Source organism: Amphiura filiformis, chromosome 5 (assembly GCF_039555335.1).
Source record: "Amphiura filiformis chromosome 5, Afil_fr2py, whole genome shotgun sequence".
NCBI classification, from domain to species: domain Eukaryota; kingdom Metazoa; phylum Echinodermata; class Ophiuroidea; order Amphilepidida; family Amphiuridae; genus Amphiura; species Amphiura filiformis.
Window position 1 is genome coordinate 44,522,414 of NC_092632.1, and position 16,616 is coordinate 44,539,029.

The 16,616-nt window shown below is 36.3% G+C and overlaps 1 protein-coding gene across 3 annotated transcripts; it reads left to right on the plus strand.

The window, feature by feature from the left end:
* The first annotated feature begins 11 nt into the window (after nucleotides 1-11).
* LOC140153202 (uncharacterized) lies at nucleotides 12-15,496 on the plus strand. 3 transcript variants are annotated; one of them, XM_072175884.1, is made up of 9 exons: nucleotides 12-199; nucleotides 7,047-7,293; nucleotides 7,917-8,003; nucleotides 8,627-8,937; nucleotides 11,361-11,511; nucleotides 11,852-11,959; nucleotides 12,780-12,901; nucleotides 13,857-13,998; nucleotides 15,194-15,496. In XM_072175884.1, exons 2-9 carry the CDS (start codon nucleotides 7,156-7,158, stop codon nucleotides 15,443-15,445), a joined length of 1,311 nt encoding a protein of 436 aa, XP_072031985.1. In that variant the 5' UTR covers nucleotides 12-199; nucleotides 7,047-7,155; the 3' UTR covers nucleotides 15,446-15,496. The 3 variants fall into 3 exon arrangements, with proteins under 3 accessions (XP_072031985.1, XP_072031986.1, XP_072031987.1); XM_072175885.1 differs by having other exon boundaries at nucleotides 12-106; XM_072175886.1 differs by lacking the exon at nucleotides 7,047-7,293 and having other exon boundaries at nucleotides 21-106.
* The last annotated feature ends 1,120 nt before the right edge of the window (nucleotides 15,497-16,616 follow it).

Genomic DNA, 16,616 nt, shown 5'->3' on the forward strand with positions numbered 1-16,616 from the left:
CTCACTCCAAAAGCGCGAAATGCGAACGGGTTTAAATATCAAATTCGCTATAAATCTAAAGTGTTCGTAGAATCAAGATCTACCAAGTTATGATATTACGAGTAGCGTAAGTTAACAAATTGTGAACAAATAAAATCCTTGCCCAGGCCAGGCAAGTCATCGCATGATCAAAAATTCAAGTCTCGAGTAGTAAGTCGAGGTAAGCTTATCGGTAAGCTTAACGTTAAAACATGTATGTTATTAATTTAAAGCTAAAAGGAATGCTGGACGGTTCACACCCTTTTAATTTCGGACCCGTGCACTTTCGCCCCCTTTCTATTTCGCACCTGTGCACTTTCGCCCCCTTTTAATACACCGCGCGCGGTAATGTGCTGCTGTTGATTGATGCTCGATCGATTGCTTGAATTTTGAAAGGGTGTGAACTGTGAAGTGTCCCGTTTCCATTAAAGCAGCTATGCTGTACACTCTCAAGCTGAATTTACTATAGTGGAATTCCAATTGAATGAACGCAGCTTTCAATAGCGTGATTTAATTTTTGCGTACACTGCGCGATGTACGCCAAGCAGCGACTGTGCGTGAGTAACGCAGAAGTGAATCCAACCATGGCAACGCATTCGTGATTGGTTAGCATTGTATCCAAGGTCGTGCGTTTGTGTTGTAATTTGAAATACGCGATATACGATCGCGGTTGGATCGAGTACAGCTGCTGAAAGCTGCGTTCATTCAATTGGAATTCCAGCGTGGTAAATAAGGTGGGCCCGGGGGCCCATAGCCCGTGAAAATCAATGCGGGCCGACGAAAATGTGCCATGAGGCAGGCCTGCCATGAGGGCCCGACTGGCCAATGAAAAAAATAAGTAAATAAATAAATAAATTTAAGCTTACTGAAAAACGGGACTGAAAATACAAAAAATCTTCCAAGACAATGGAAGCCAATTTAAGACATCGTCCATACTACACTAATTCATAATGGAGATTCATTTTAAATGCTGATTTTTTCAAAAAATTTGTTTATTTTCCACTCTCAATTTATTCGGGGCCGCAAAAGTTTGTGAGGGCCCCTAAAGATTCAAGAACAAGGTCCCAAATGGCCCGTGGTCATTTTTGCTTATTTACCACACTGTGGAATTCCTACTATAGTATGCTCACAAAACTCAAAAGGGACATCGTTTTTGCCTCCGCAATCTGTATCGATTGATCGGCTTGATGCTCGAGAAAAATGTAAAACTGAATTTTATTACAATATAGGTATGCCAGGCAAACATTAATTAACACATAATTTTTGCTATAGAAAAAATATTAAATTCGTGTACATCGTGGAACATTCAACTACGCTTGTTACTCCGCGACTAATCATGCTAACTACAGGCGCTTACAACGCTACTCTCACGTGTCCATATTAGCGAGGTTATCTGCGTACAACTGCTTACTACGCACAGCCACGCAAAGAGTAGGCCCCTATGTTCCACGATGTACACAACTGTGATAATTTTTTTATAGTCAACCAAATTCGCCTAGAACACAATACATATTTGCATAGAAATTTAAAAGAACAGGCTGGTCAAGGAAACCTAAGTATAAATATGTTTTCTATACTTCACTTGACCCAAATATATGATTTTTTATGGTGATAAGACAATCGCACATGGAATTTTAGAGGGATTTTGATAGCAGTTTTATTAAAAAAGCTGCTATCATTATGAGACTATGATCTAGAAACGCCACCGAAATGCTTTTTTTGGGGAATTTTGCTAGCTGAATCTTTTTGATGAAAGTCAATCTTTGACAAGATGTAACTTTGCTACAGAAAGTGCTATGACAAAAAGGTTTTCAGTTTTGGCTTTCTTTACTCAAGGGCTTTAATTTGATATATAAAATGATGCAGTTTGATGGCAAATTTGAATTCACCTAGCATACATATAATATATGGTCGAATCCAACCAAAAGTGTCCACGGGCCAAAAATAAAAGTCCGAAATAAAAATGTCTCCACAATTTTTTCCTTTTGCCCATTGATTGATGACATATTGGCCTTATACATGTAGGAACCAAAAGTGCCATTACTAATCTTGAAAAATAAATCCAGGACGTGTGATAGTAAATGTGATATCAAAACCCAATGTTACCTACTGAATACCACTAGGATGCTTTCACTATCGCAATACTAATCAACCTAAAACAAATGGAATATTCCCATTAACGCTTTTTAGGTGTAATGTAGACCACAGTGTGTTACTAAAATGCTAGCTCAACCAGAAAATATTTGTTTTTATTTTTATAACGCGATCAATATGATCTTAGTCAATTTATGCTAGTTTATTTTTGAAAATGAAGTTTAGGTCAGTTTCTGTATTTTATTTATCAAATGAGTATGAATCAATTTAAACATTGTATAAGAACGAGTAAGATATATGTTTTCAAGAATATTAGGAATTATAAGCATACACCTAACGCTTTATACAATGAAAAGGTGAACAAACCCGGGTATTCGTAGGTAACATGACCGATTTAACAATATCTATATTGAGTTTAGAGGTTTAAAGTTTGCTATTATGGTAATGAATTAATAAAATGGTAGTTTTTAGATCTCTTTCAGATGGTACGTCCAAATGAATAATGCTATTACCTTAGATCAAAAATTTTTTGATGCTTTTAGCAAGATTTTGACCACTTCATTTTGATATATACAAGTAGTTAATCAGCAATTTTACCTAATAAATAATTGTTGAATGAATCCGTATATGGGTAATAATAGTGTCCTGGGGTACCGCTTAAAGTTTTTGACAAGTAATTTCCATTGGTAGCGATACTTCATTACACATGTCATGTATTATGCTGTATTCGTAAGTAACATTTCAGTATTTGTAGGTAAGAATTAGACTTTTGGTGGATATCCCAATTAAAACGACATTTTATAAAGCACTTTGAATGTATCATTTTCTTTATGACGTTTATTGATACTTTAAACCCTATCATGTATTAATAATGTCGGTTCACAGCGGTTGAAAGAGTATTGAAGTAAGAAACAAAGGCCCTAAAGTGACTTTAATTTGCTTAATTGCACACAACTCGCTTAAAACCGTTATTGCAGACTTGTGAAGTCCATCTTGGAGTCAGTTACGTCTTGTGGCCTTTCGTTTGAGGGCAACTACAATTAGCTTTATACCAGGGTCCATCATTATGTTGTCTAGATCATGAGACAATGAGAACAGTCGTTTTTTCCATGGTATTCGTAGGTAACCTTAGCGAAAACGTCAAAAGTTACCTTCGAATAAATCAATTTGGACACAAATTACTCAGACACCAGAAGGTCGGTAAACATTTAAAATGAAGCACACATGACAGTTGACAAATCCAAGTATTTATCCCTTCTAATCTTCTTTGAATCTGATTTTTCTTTCAAATGAGCAGACCGTCGTCTATTTCAGTATATATTTTTCAACAATTAAGCCGTATTCAGTTTTGCATGGTGGGCATGTATGTGAATTCATAACTTTCATTGACATATGATTTGATAGCAAACATACAGGCCTTCGTTATGTACCAATATGGGCATTGACATGAATGGCGGTGTTTCACAATACTGTCATGATGTCAAATTGTATTCGTAGGTAACATTCGGTTACCGAAATTTACCTACTGAATACTTGCTTTTATTGTTGACATCTCAGAAATATTTAAACGCAGGCTATTGAAACTGGGCAGAAATAATGAGTGTATTGCCCTTTTCCTATTCCTTTTCTATTGTTTACTATTCTCTCACTTTGTGGAAATGACACAGCTTTTAACATGTATTCGGAGGTAATGCATATTTTTTACCAAACCTACCTTTGTGCCATTTAGAATTTCTGGCAGCTAAACACAATAATAAAGATGCCCGAATGCAATGCATTTCAGTATTGGACATATCAAAGCTTGTATCAATTGCGCATTTATTAGTGATTTCCATTTTTTTAAGATATATCTAGTGCTATGAAAAAAAAATTCATAATTATGTACAAATATGTGAAAAATTGAACAGGCAATCTTTGAATACACGCCTTTCAGGAAATCAATTTAGATTCAATCCAATAACTTCTTTTCATAACTGATTTATATGTTTTTAAAAATACTTTAAGAAATATTTTGAAAAAATGGTTAAAAATAGCATGTTTTGGGGTCTCTGTGTCTATGTTTTTCACAGAAGGGGGTCTTATTATATATGGCGCGAAGCGTATGATCAAGGCGAATAAACACAATACAAAAACAAATGCCAATTGATTAATACTTTTAAGTTATGGCCCTGAACATGCCGTGTACACTTTTCGTTGGATTCGACCATATACACTGTACATCGATAGGTAGAATCATAAAATTTCATTTCGAATTGGGTTTGGACGATACCTTCTCCTAAAGCCGATACTGACTCCACCTGTACATTTTAATTTCATCGCGCGATGCTGAGATGTTTGAAAAGCATCGCATCGTGCTGCGAAGTGGAGTCAGGATCGGGCTTAATTCGAACCACCAGCATCCATGGTTCGATGTAGAGAGTCTTTCCTATTCAGAGGAAATATTGCAATTACACACGTAATTCCAGTCAAGCACCAATCTTTAATCCTACCAGTATTGTTGAAGAGGATAATAAGCTTATACTTATGTATAGCATTAGTAAAAAGCTTAAGTCTTTGTTTGCTTTGGCTAAATCCTGTTCAAGTGGTGGGTTAACCAACAATTAACAATGAGAGGACATTCCTGAACCTCGTTCAGTTGGGGATGATTTGAAGTGACCGCCAATTATGACCATTTGATATTTAATACCAGCAATGTGGAAAAAAAGAAATAATGTAGTGCCAAAATAATGTACCCTTTTACGGAAGGAGCAAAGTTTAACAAGTTATAACTCCGCTTCTGCAGTACTGAATATCAGCGGCGAATGTCAGGTTATTATTTCCCAGTCTTGAAAAAAAAAAAATGCAGGCAGAGGTGGGAATCGATCTCGGTACCTCCCGGTTAAAAAGCACTGTGCAAGACCACTAAGCCAACTAAATATCTGTTGTGAGATGCTTGACATTAATCTTTGATATTGCTTAATGGAACAAATCATGCGAATTAAATCAGTAATAAAAGAAGTAGATTCTTATTTAGCGGTCAAATTGGATAAAAGGGGAAATATTTGTCCCTGCTCTAAAGAAAATATAGGTTAGAAAATTATCAAATAAATTAAAATTAAAATTGAGATTTTATATTTATTTCTTTCACGAGGCGACATTATCACAGACAAACACTGTATAAGCTAAAAACTCGACCCTCATCACTAGATGCTGTCATAGCTCAATGGTAGAGCATCAGACTGCTAATGTCAATATCGTTGGTTCGAGTCCTGCCAGCAATGGTTATATTTATGATTTTAATGCTACGCTACAATTTTTTCAAATTTGTTCGTTTTTTTTTGTTTTTATTTATTTATTTATTTATTTATGCATTTATAAACAAGATTGATACCATTTTTGGTATTATTTGCTTTGAAACCAAAGTTAATGAATAAAAATCAACTTCTTCCATGTAAACTATAGTGTTTTGTGCCTGACAGTTTTGATCACAGACCAACAGAGGGCGTATCAAAGGTAAACACATGTCACCTCATCTATAGGTGATCATTGTTTACATGGTTTGTTATGGTAGGGATTAGTGTCCGATCTCTGTAATGTAATGTAAATGAAGCATATTGATAATGATATGCAGGAAGAATCGATCAGGGCGCTATCTATTAGGGAAAGATAAACACTATTCAAAATATCAATAGACAAGAAGAAAGGGATGTAGAGATTTGTAATTGAGTCATGCATGATTTAACAGAAGGTTCTTTCCAAAACCCAAACGTAATGTTGATTTTTAATAAAATATCTCCTTCAACATGTTCAAAATGCAATAAAATGAAAGATGACAATTTATTTAAAAAAATGATGGTTCAACCATGTCTGCGGGTCAGGGGTGAAATAATTACAAAGTTATGACCAAAAGTATGTCACCTTATTTAATTGCCCAGCAAAAGTTGTACATGAAAGGTTGCTCGAGAAACACTAGCAACGAATTTGTCACAGATGCCCTCGCATTTGTGGCTAGTGTCCCTTTGACGGGAAGATCGGTCGGTAAACAAATTTATACGTAAGCTTACCGTTACGTAATGTCATTGTAATAACAATAGGCAATTCTGAAATACATCCTTCCTTGTACATAGCTTTACCTACCATTTTGTTACTATGCGTCTTGTTGACGTAATTCTCAGTTCTATGTGCCATTTCAGGTGCATTTAGGTAGATATTTCATCACTATTTCTGGAGAAATTGCTCCAATATTCTCCGGTGATCGGCTAGCTTCACCATTTTGTCACAAAGTAAAAGGTCAGAGAAATGCAGGTGGTGAATGCCGTGCATTTTCTATATTCATTAAATTTCCTTTGTCAGCCATGTAATTGAATGGGATTATTTTGAAATTTAAAAACGCTTAAGGGGGTACTACACCCCTGCCCAATTTTGTGCCTATTTTTGCATTTTTCTCAAAAATTATAGAGCATTGGTGACAAGTAAGATGTATGTATATTATAGGGGCAAGGACTACAACTGGTACACTTGAAATTTTATATCAGCACAGACAACAGTTGTGGAGTTACAGTCAAAAATGAGGGAAAACCAATATTTGATCAATAATAACTACTTGCCTTGATTTGCTGAATTTTCAGTGCAGAAGTTGTAGTCCTTGCCCCTATAATATACATATCATACTTGTCACCAATGCGCTATAATTTTTGAGAAAAATGCAAAAAATAAGCAAAAAAGAATGGCTAGGTGTAGTACTTCTAAAATATCACAAACAAGTAGGCCTATGTTATAAATAATATTGATACAAGCTATCGATACATGCAAAAAATTTTTGTGCAGTGCATGTAAGTTTTATTTTGCATTTTGACTCCTGGATGGATCGCTTTGTCCCATTGGTTGTTTTGCTGGGATTCAGCTGTTCCATCTCGGACACGAAGGGGTCATTAGATCTTCCTATTTCTTTTCAGGAAAAAGCATCCATAGAGCTGACGGAGGTAGACATTACCCTACGGAGGTAGTCAATAGTCATACCTTACAAGTTGTGATGTTACATCCAGTTTACCAGATCAGTTTGTGATGGCTCATCAGACAACCATCTCTTCCCTGCCTGCCTATTGCTTGCTACATATATTCCAAACCTTGCCTTTAAGGGATGTTATCAATTGTGGAAGAGTCTGTAAATCATGGCACAAGCTTATCAAGACAAAACAACTGGTCAGTAGACTAGACACTAACATTTTTTGACATTTTCTTCTGCGATGTTGACAAGGCGCAACTGACAGCGCATACAACATGTATGGCGGCCATGGAATTTAATAACTTGTACACCATGTGACTGTGTGGCATGTATACTATGCTTCAGAGGTGCCTTGTTAACATCATGGAAGTACACTCTTGTCAAAGGTTATGCAACAAAATAGTGGAACATCACCGAACATGCTATTTTAACTTTTAAAAGAAGCAGTGAAGGCCGGGGGAGTGCTTCAATATGAAATTGATATAAGGCTGAGACTTTCAAAGTAAGGGGCTTTCAGTAAAATGTACAAACAGTGGGGGCTTTGGGTGACAGATAGGTCCCACAGAAGCCTAGAGTGTTGAATTGCTACATGTAGTCTAAATTTCATCAATTTCTTTCTAATGAACAAGCCAAGTTGAAAATATTTGGCCTTTGGGTAACAGATCCCAGGAGAAATATAAGATTCTGTGTGGGAAATTAAGATTGTGTCTTCCATCTAGGGGTGTATGGATTTTAACTGGAATAGTGCAATGAATTCCTTATACAAAAATAGACCTCACCAGTCGATATACCTGTGTTTTTTATTTTATTTTTTCAACAGTGGAGACATGTTACTCTAAATGGCATGCGTATTGTTGACTGGAAGAAAGCAACTCAAAATTTCAAGAAATGGAAAACAAAAGGACTTGTGAGTACAGCGTTATTAACCATTGCATTCAGTTTGTATCTCAAGATTGTTTGTTAGTCACTGTCAAGTCTGTTGCAAAGGTGCTCACACACTTTCCGTGTACACCCCTTTAAATGCAAAGTGGAAATATTGGTAAAAATAGATTTAAAGCATTTTTATTGGAAGAACTGTGCGATGAACACTTTAAATTGAAAATATTCCATTGTGTGTATTAAACAGTTTGAGCATCTCAAGCTTATTTTTTTCAGCGATTAAGTCAGGTGGTGGGGTAAAATTGTATTCACATTGTATTTTGGGAATCTCCCCAAGCTCTGAAACATACTTTTTTGCCTAAATACATGTGTCTAATTTGAATTTACTATATTCATTCCATTAACTGCCCATGCTCCCGTAACTGCCCACCCAGCGACTTTTTACTCCATGTGATCCCCCATCATTATGTGCAGGAACCAACTACACATCAAACATGGAACCATCTATACAATTCAAACCAATATTTTGGGACATTGTTTACGGTTGTAATTTATGTAAACAATGTCAAAAATAAGCGCTCACCCAAAATGATGTTGGGCGGTTAATGGAATGAAAATATGGTAATTGTTTTCCTTATTTTTCTATTCCAGGATTTTTTCAATGGCAACTTGGCTGATTTTGATCGTGTGTTACCAACCCCTCAATTGTGTGAACTACTTAAGAAGCTAAAAGATCAGCTGCAGTATCAGCGCTTTGGCGTTTTAATCACTGATTGTGTGTTACCAACCCCTCAATTGTGTGAACTACTTAAGAAGCTAAAAGATCAGCTGCAGTATCTGCGCTTTGGCGTTTTAATCACTGATGTGCTTGATTTTATACTTAGTAGTAACCAATTTGTAGGTTTAGAGGTATTGTCAGTGGATTTGCTGATGACAGCAGATTATCTCTCCCCACGTGCAAGGTTAGTATGGCATTTATGTTGGGCTATTCCATTTAAAATTCACACTACCCCTGTGGATGATTTAGCTAAAGTCTGCCTCAGAGGGAGTATGAGTTTCGAATAGAATAGATAATTGGGTAACTTCCATTTGAAATACTCGCTTGTGGAAGATATAGGTTTTAATACAGGGGAGTATGTATGGGTTTCAAAATAATTAACTCTGACCAATCACAATTGAAAAACATACTCCCCGTATGGAAGATATTTCCAAAATCTTCAACAGGGGTATTGTGTTTTCAATTGACAAAGCCCATTCTTCAATGATAGCCTCAGGCATGAGAATTTTCCTTTTTAAGGAATTCCTTTTTTTGTGTTGCCAAAATTTCTGTGTTTTTATTTCTTTTTAGCCCGTTTTGAGCATTTTGCCCAGATTTTACACACTTTTTCCTTTTTTTTCAGAATTTTTTTCATTGAAGTGCATTCTCATGCCTGTAGCCTAGTGTCAGGTTTCATGGCCATGATTGTAGGTAACTACGTCACATGCAGGGTCTCAATATTTCCTCCAACCTTATCAACATCTGACAACATCTGTGAAGCCATTGTTCAGTACATATTAAAGGGCAAAATTTTTTGGTTATAAATTAGGATAGCTTGAAATTTCTAGTGCTGTTTTGTTGACCCAAATGTGGTAATATAAAGCAGCATTGCAAGTGCCATGAGAAATATGACATATTATAGAAAACAGTATGTCTTACCAAGACCAGATTTGGCATGCAAATTGAAAATAGGGTTATCTAAATACCACTGGGAAGTAGATTGCAAAGGATCCAGGATCCTTTGATGTGTTAAATAAAAGCTAATTAAAGCATTTAACTGTCTGTAAGTTTAAAAGAAAAATCAAGAATTATGGTCCCTGTAGATAAGGAGGGAGGAATAAAGAGTTGACGCCGATAATTAAAATTGCATGTGACTTGCAATTAATTTCCCTTTCTCAGATCTTCAAAGATACAATGTACACTGTTTAATTAGATCATGTGTTCAATATGTTGCTACATAAAATTTATATAATTGTTCTGTATCAACCTTTTTTAGAATGATAGTTCAAGAGGGAAAGTAAGTCGTCAAAACTATATATATGTACAGGAATTGACAATCGTATTGTTACATGCAGGCACAGGTGTCATCAAAAACAGTAAAGTAGTCTTTTACAAGGTCAAAGACTTCACACAGTAAGCAAAAGAAAATAATGCTGGGTTTTGAATTATCTTTTCTGTATTTATTTATTATGATATATGTATATGTCATAGAATGCTAACATTAAGACTTGATCCTTTGAACTTCAGGTAGATCACCTGTTGAAGAGTCTCAGGAATTCCACTTGGGAGCATGGGATCTGTTTGCACCAGTACCGTAATTTATTGTTGAGTTTCCAGCCATGATATTTGATGAATGATCCACGGGTTCGGGGTCAAGCGCTCAGAATTTAGCCTCGGTGGCGGCCACCCGAGTGCAAGTTTTGATCACATTTGGTTTAGCCATGATATTTGATTTAATGATCCACGGGTTCGGGGTCAAACGCTCAGAATTTAGCCTCGGGTGGCGGCCACCAGAGTGCAAGTTTGGATCACATTTGGTTTTGCTAAAACAAGATTTTCTGCGCCTTTGGTCGTTGTTTCGCTAGAGTCTTGGGTTGGGTAATTCGCTCGATTAGAGAATCTCCTATTATATATTTGGGAATTATACGGCTGAGAATTTGTTTGTTTGTTTATTTGTTGTAGGTACTGGTGCGGGTCTTAAACAAAAGTCAATAAATGGTTGTCGTGTCTGATTGCCAACATGCATGCAAATTTTGCGTCCGGGTGTTTTTCAATTTCTCTGTCTTAGGGTAAAAAAGAATTTTAACACTTTCTTTGCCAATATCTCAAAATCAATATTAGTGACATCCGACTCATTTCCCTTGCGTGCAATGTGGAAACCGGAAACTGTGTGTGACGGGCCCACAGATGTTTTCCTGCTTTTTATCGAAAACCCCGGTGGTTTTCTTTTTAACTCTGTTGCATACGTTCATGTACATTGATTTTTATGATGATATTGATTGAATTCTGCTACGACTATTTTCTGTTGCCTGTTTTTAATATTGCTATAATTTTGTTTCAATATTACCTGCTTTATATAGTTTTGGTGTGCTTATCATGCTTGCTGTAGTTTGATGTTATTTTGATATGTACTTTTATTTAGGGCCTATGTTTGATGTTCTTGTAATTTGTTGTATAATTTTGTAATTAGGGCATGCTTTGTAAAGCTTAGCTTAGCTTAGCGACTTCTGTTTTAAGCGCTTCATAAATGTTTCTTAATTATTATTATTTATTATTATTATTATTATTATTATTATTATTATTATTATTATTATTATTATTGATCGTGTCACATATTATAAATTGCAGTTCTGTTGAATACTTTGATGTTGGAAGGCTTGGGAAACTACATCAGCTCAGGGAATTAAGAATCAACTTGGATGAATGCATTAGTTACTCATCATTTTCATTTAGTGGTGGATTGAGTGCCCTATCTGGTCTTAAGCAGCTACGGATATTGGTAAGTAAGAATTTTCAACGCAAACATGTAGAGTAGCAAGTTTGAGCCTGAATTCTGGTGGGTTTTTTTTTTTTCTAATTCTTGAGTTTTTATCTATTTTCAGCCAGTTTTGGGGCTTTTTGGCTTGCATTCACATGCTTTTTTTGAGTGAAACTGAGTGGCATCTCTGGAGTAGAATTGCCTCAAATGTCCCCAAATGAGGGACACGGTTGGATTACTCAATCATGTTTAAGCTATACCCAGAGAGGGTGTTACCTAGGATTTGACACCATTTTCACAAATACTGACTGTCCAAAATTTGACCCTGAGATAATGATTTTCTAATGATTTCCTTCAACAGAGCTTGACATCGCTTAAAAGTAACAATACGTATGAGTGTGGCTTTCTAACCAACCTAACAGAACTAGTTGAGCTACAGCTTGGTGATGCATGTGCTCTTCCTCTAGAGGTAAGCTCCCAGTATAAAAGTAGAAATATACCAGAGGATATTGTGATATGATAAAGTTTTTTACAACTGAAAGTAAAATTGGATTTTCAATGTTGTTCTCAGAAACAGACATTTGACATTGTCAAGAAAAGGACAATTTTAGGAAAAAATAAAACCATGTTCAAGGACGTAGCTCTTTTTAGGAGTAGAACAAACTTATGACTGCACTGGGGCTCAAACTATATATTTATACCACATACTATCAATTGAGGTAACTTGAATTCAACCAAGTTTCTTCTCACTGTATGAACAGATAAAATGTATACCTGCCAACTAGTCCGATTTTCGCAGAGTCACTCCCGATTCCCGATTTTTAAACCCAAAAAAATCGGAGTACTCCGATTTTCTAAATAAAAAAAAATTAAACATTATTTATTTTTTTCGTTTCTAGGGTGTCCCTGGACCTAGAGCTAAATACTAGGATCATTCATGGTTGACTTGCAAAAAAAATTGTTTCTGTTTTTAATAATATGCGTTCAATTTGTATCCATTTTGAAATCATTAAACATTGGGCATCTGATTGATGATGTTGTGACGTCAGACGACAATGAATAATCTACACCAAAATACTTACTAAATATATTATAAAGAAAAACTAAAGGAAACGGTTATGGAAAAAATAGTCAAAAGGCCATTAAGGACAGCATTGACACCCCTTTATGAGACAGAAAAAAATTGATTACCAATATTGATCACTTTCCATTGCAACTAAACAATTTATTTGTGGGACATTTGAAACTTATTTCATTTAACACAGCTTAAAATGTTTATTTTTACCTAGGCATACAAGTCAATATCTCAACTTTCTCACCTGCGCCGCCTGAAGCTGATAAGTGGAGTGTGTAAGTGCAGCAACACAACTTGCCAATGTGAATGGGTTGATTTAATAGGGAAGCTTACCAAGTAAGTTACTTATCAAATGGTGATTGTATAAATGCACATGAGCACATCACTGTAAACATTTCACATGAAATTAATTTATGTCTTTGAAACAAATTTGCCAGGATCATTTCGAGGGTTGACAAACAGAAGGCCTTAACTCACTTTTGGCCATTTTGAGATTTTGGTACTAAAATAATATTCTTAAAATCATAAAGCCTTAACTCAATCAACTTCCTGTTGCATCTATAGCACAAAAATACTTGGTCACATCTCAATGCAAAATGTTATTTTTACTCATTTTTCTCAAAAAGGCACTTTTTGAGTTAAGGCCTTCTGTTTGTCAACCCTCGATTTGTAGTTCAATTAAGTAGAGATAAGGTTTTTTTTTCAGATCCAAACACTGACTGATACTCAATCAGAAATATTTCAATTCCTATCAGGAAACTTTATCACTCTGGTGTTTCTAGATGTTACTAGAAACAACAACCCTGTCCGGTCTTGATAATGTAGCCAAAGTTCCTGGTTGCTGTTTATTTATGAACTGGCCATAAATCTTGTCTAGTTTGTATCCCTCTTTATTCATGGTGTTATAGCCTCTGCTCCTTATCCAGATTAAAAAAAATATCCAGATACGTCTACAACATGAATAACACATGTCCCCACACTCCAGTTAACCAGTTAGTAAAGCCATGTAGTCTAAAAGATGTGCTTTTCATTAAATAGAACAGTTCTATAACCTTAGACATTAAATTGAATCCTAACATTACACTCAGTTAACCCAATAATCAGTGTTCGAAATACCAGATGCATACATGCACAGATGCGTGTAACTTTGACTCTATGCATGTAGAATTTTGCCTGTGTATGTAAAATTTAGTGAAAATCAGCCAATGTTTAGGAAAAAATCAGAGTTGTGCATGTAAGTTTTATTTTGTATTTCGACTCCTGCTAATAATATATTATGATTTGGTTTCAGTCTAGTGGAATTAGACCTGGAGTTCATCAACACCATCCACAGGTTAAATGGATCATTGCTGAAGATGAAAAAGCTGAGGATGTTAAAGGTTTTACCACTGGAACAAAATTTCACCCCAAACAAAACTGCATTTTCTGTTCAGGTAAATAAATCTCTTCCTAGTGTACTTACGAAAAATCTGTACATCTGTAATTCAAACCAAAGATCATCAGTTTTTTTATGCCTCCACCGGAGGTATTATGTTTCCTGGTTGTCCGTCCGTCCATCTGTCCGTCCGTCCGTCCGAGCTTGCGGGGGCAATTTCTCGGAACTGGTAAGATGTATAGTGATGCAATTTGGTGGAGGGATGGTCATTGGCGGTCTTCAAATTCCAGTAGGTTTGGTTAGTGGGTCAATGTCACCCAAGGTCATCTAGGGGTCATCTGAGGTCAAATTAGCAAAAACCGTCATATGGGCATGAACCTGGTGGGTACTGAAAACATGGGCATGAACCCCGGTGGGTACTGTAAACATTTAGAACCAAATATAGAACCAAATTTTTTGAAGGTCATTTTGAGGTCATTCTGGGTCACCCAGGGGCCAACGGAGGTCAAATAACTAAAAACTCGTATGGGCATGAAACTTGGTGGGTACAATCAACATTTAGAGTCAAATTTTTGAACGGTCATTTTGGGGTCATCCAGGGTCACCCAGGGTCATCTGAGGTCAAATAACTTAAAACTGTCGTATGGGCATGAAACTGGGTCGGTACAGTCAACATTTAGAGTCAAATTTTTGGACGGTCATTTTGGGGTCATCCGGGGTCACCCAGGGGTCATCTGAGGTCAAATAACTGTTGTATGGGCATGAAACTTGGTGAATACAGTCAACATTTAAAGTATAATTTTTGGAAGGTCATTTCGGGGTCATCCAAGGTCATCCAGGGGTCAGCTGAGGTCAAATTAGTAAATTCTGTCGTATGGGCATGATACTTGGAGGGTACATTCAACATTTAGAGCCAAATGTTTTGAAGGTCATGTTTGTTGAAGGTCATTTTGAGGTCATCCGGGGTCACCAAGGGGCAATACGCCTCAAGGTGGAGGCATTGCGCCCGTCGAGAACGGCGCAAGTCAAGAACCGCGCTAGTTTTTAATTAAATGACACATGACCTATTTCTGTCCAATCAAATGAAAAGATCTACTTGGATATTGTATAATTATTTGTAAGTAACAGAATTTTAAATAAAATAGGCATCTATACCTGAGTATTGAAATCTATCTACCCCTAATCTACTTGGTCACCATGAGTGCATTGGTCGGGATAACTTTCTATTTTTATTGCATTATGTTTTGCTTTAGGATGCCGAAAAGAGTAACATACCGGATGTTTTAGATGGACTAACTTGGTTAAAGAGCCTCCAATGGGGAGTTTACTGTCCACTTGAAGCTTTTGATACTCAGAATGGTAATTCAGGAAGGTTAAACGTGGACATCAAAGATAATACTGGCACTCTAACAGCTGTGAAGGATAAACTTCAACTATGTTTACCAAACACAGAGATTCTCATACTACCTGTGATATCACCAGAGGATGAAGAAGAGGAGCAATGAATTACTACAGACTACTAACATTCAAACTGAACATCACAGACAAAATTGGCACCCTAATGAAAGACAAAGATAAAGACAATTTAACGCGTCTGACGTCACCTGTCAATCAAACTCAAGCACGGTTTGTTTACAAGTGTCGTGATGATGACTTGCTGAACGCGGATTTATAAGCGGGCACCTTATTATTAATTTTGTACCTTTCGACATGCAAACCATCTCAAAAGTTAGGTCTTTATAGTAGGAAACTTTCTTTGGTGAAGGCACCATGTCGACAATGCCTAGAAAAGCTGCTTTTTGCCTTGTAAAAGTACGTAATTTTTCGCCATTTGCTGCTATTCCTTTTCTCCGATCAGCACCAGATAGATCGGTCTTCCTTTTACGCGCTGATTAACCTGTGTAAACCAATTAAGGATCGTAATTGGCCATGACATCAGACGCGATAAATTGTTTTCATCTCTGTCTTTAATTATAACAGCTGTGAAGGATACGCTTCAGCCATGTTTGCCAAACACAGAGATTCTCTTACTATCACACTACCTGTGATATTACCAGTTGAAGAAAAGGGTTGTTATGTCATCTAATAGGTCGTCGGAAGGAGAGGCCTTATGGCAGCAATAGATATGTGTCGGGTGTATCCGTCTGTGTATATGTTAACAGGGTTGGGGGTGTTTGTGTGTGTCAATAATATGCAAGACTGTTGGTAAAATGCGGTCTTGTATGAACAGTTTTTGGTTGCACTTGCAATAGTTTAAAAAAAAATCCTATTGCAACCAAATTTGGTTCATAGTTGTACTATGGGAACCTCCATGTATTGGTGGTGTTCAAGGTCACATACTGAGGTTGAAGATCATTCAAGATCAACTTGTAAATAGGCTAAAAATTATTAAAAAATGAAATGGTCTCATAATGAACTTTCAATTTCAGTGGCAGCTAAGCTTTGTCATAGATTGTATTACGTGTGATTTTCAATACCATTATACAGACAACCTTTTTTGGACCACCATCCCTATTATCAGTTTTGTAAGGTTGTTTGTGTTAGGGTAAAGGGATGGTATCAAACTTTTAATAGCAATCAGTATCTTTTGGTGTGATTCCAAATAAATGAACACGACAATAATGTAATGACATTTAGGTAAATAAACACAGCCAAAAAAGTCTCCACTAGTTCCAT

Bases quoted from the DNA above. Each gene is read 5' to 3' on its own strand.
- LOC140153202 (XM_072175884.1), top strand. From the start codon at position 7,156: ATGGCTCATCAGACAACCATCTCTTCCCTGCCTGCCTATTGCTTGCTA. The intron at 7,294-7,916 runs GTCAGTAGACTA...TTTTTTCAACAG, and splicing joins TTATCAAGACAAAACAACTG to TGGAGACATGTTACTCTAAA. The intron at 13,999-15,193 runs GTAAATAAATCT...GTTTTGCTTTAG, and splicing joins AAACTGCATTTTCTGTTCAG to GATGCCGAAAAGAGTAACAT.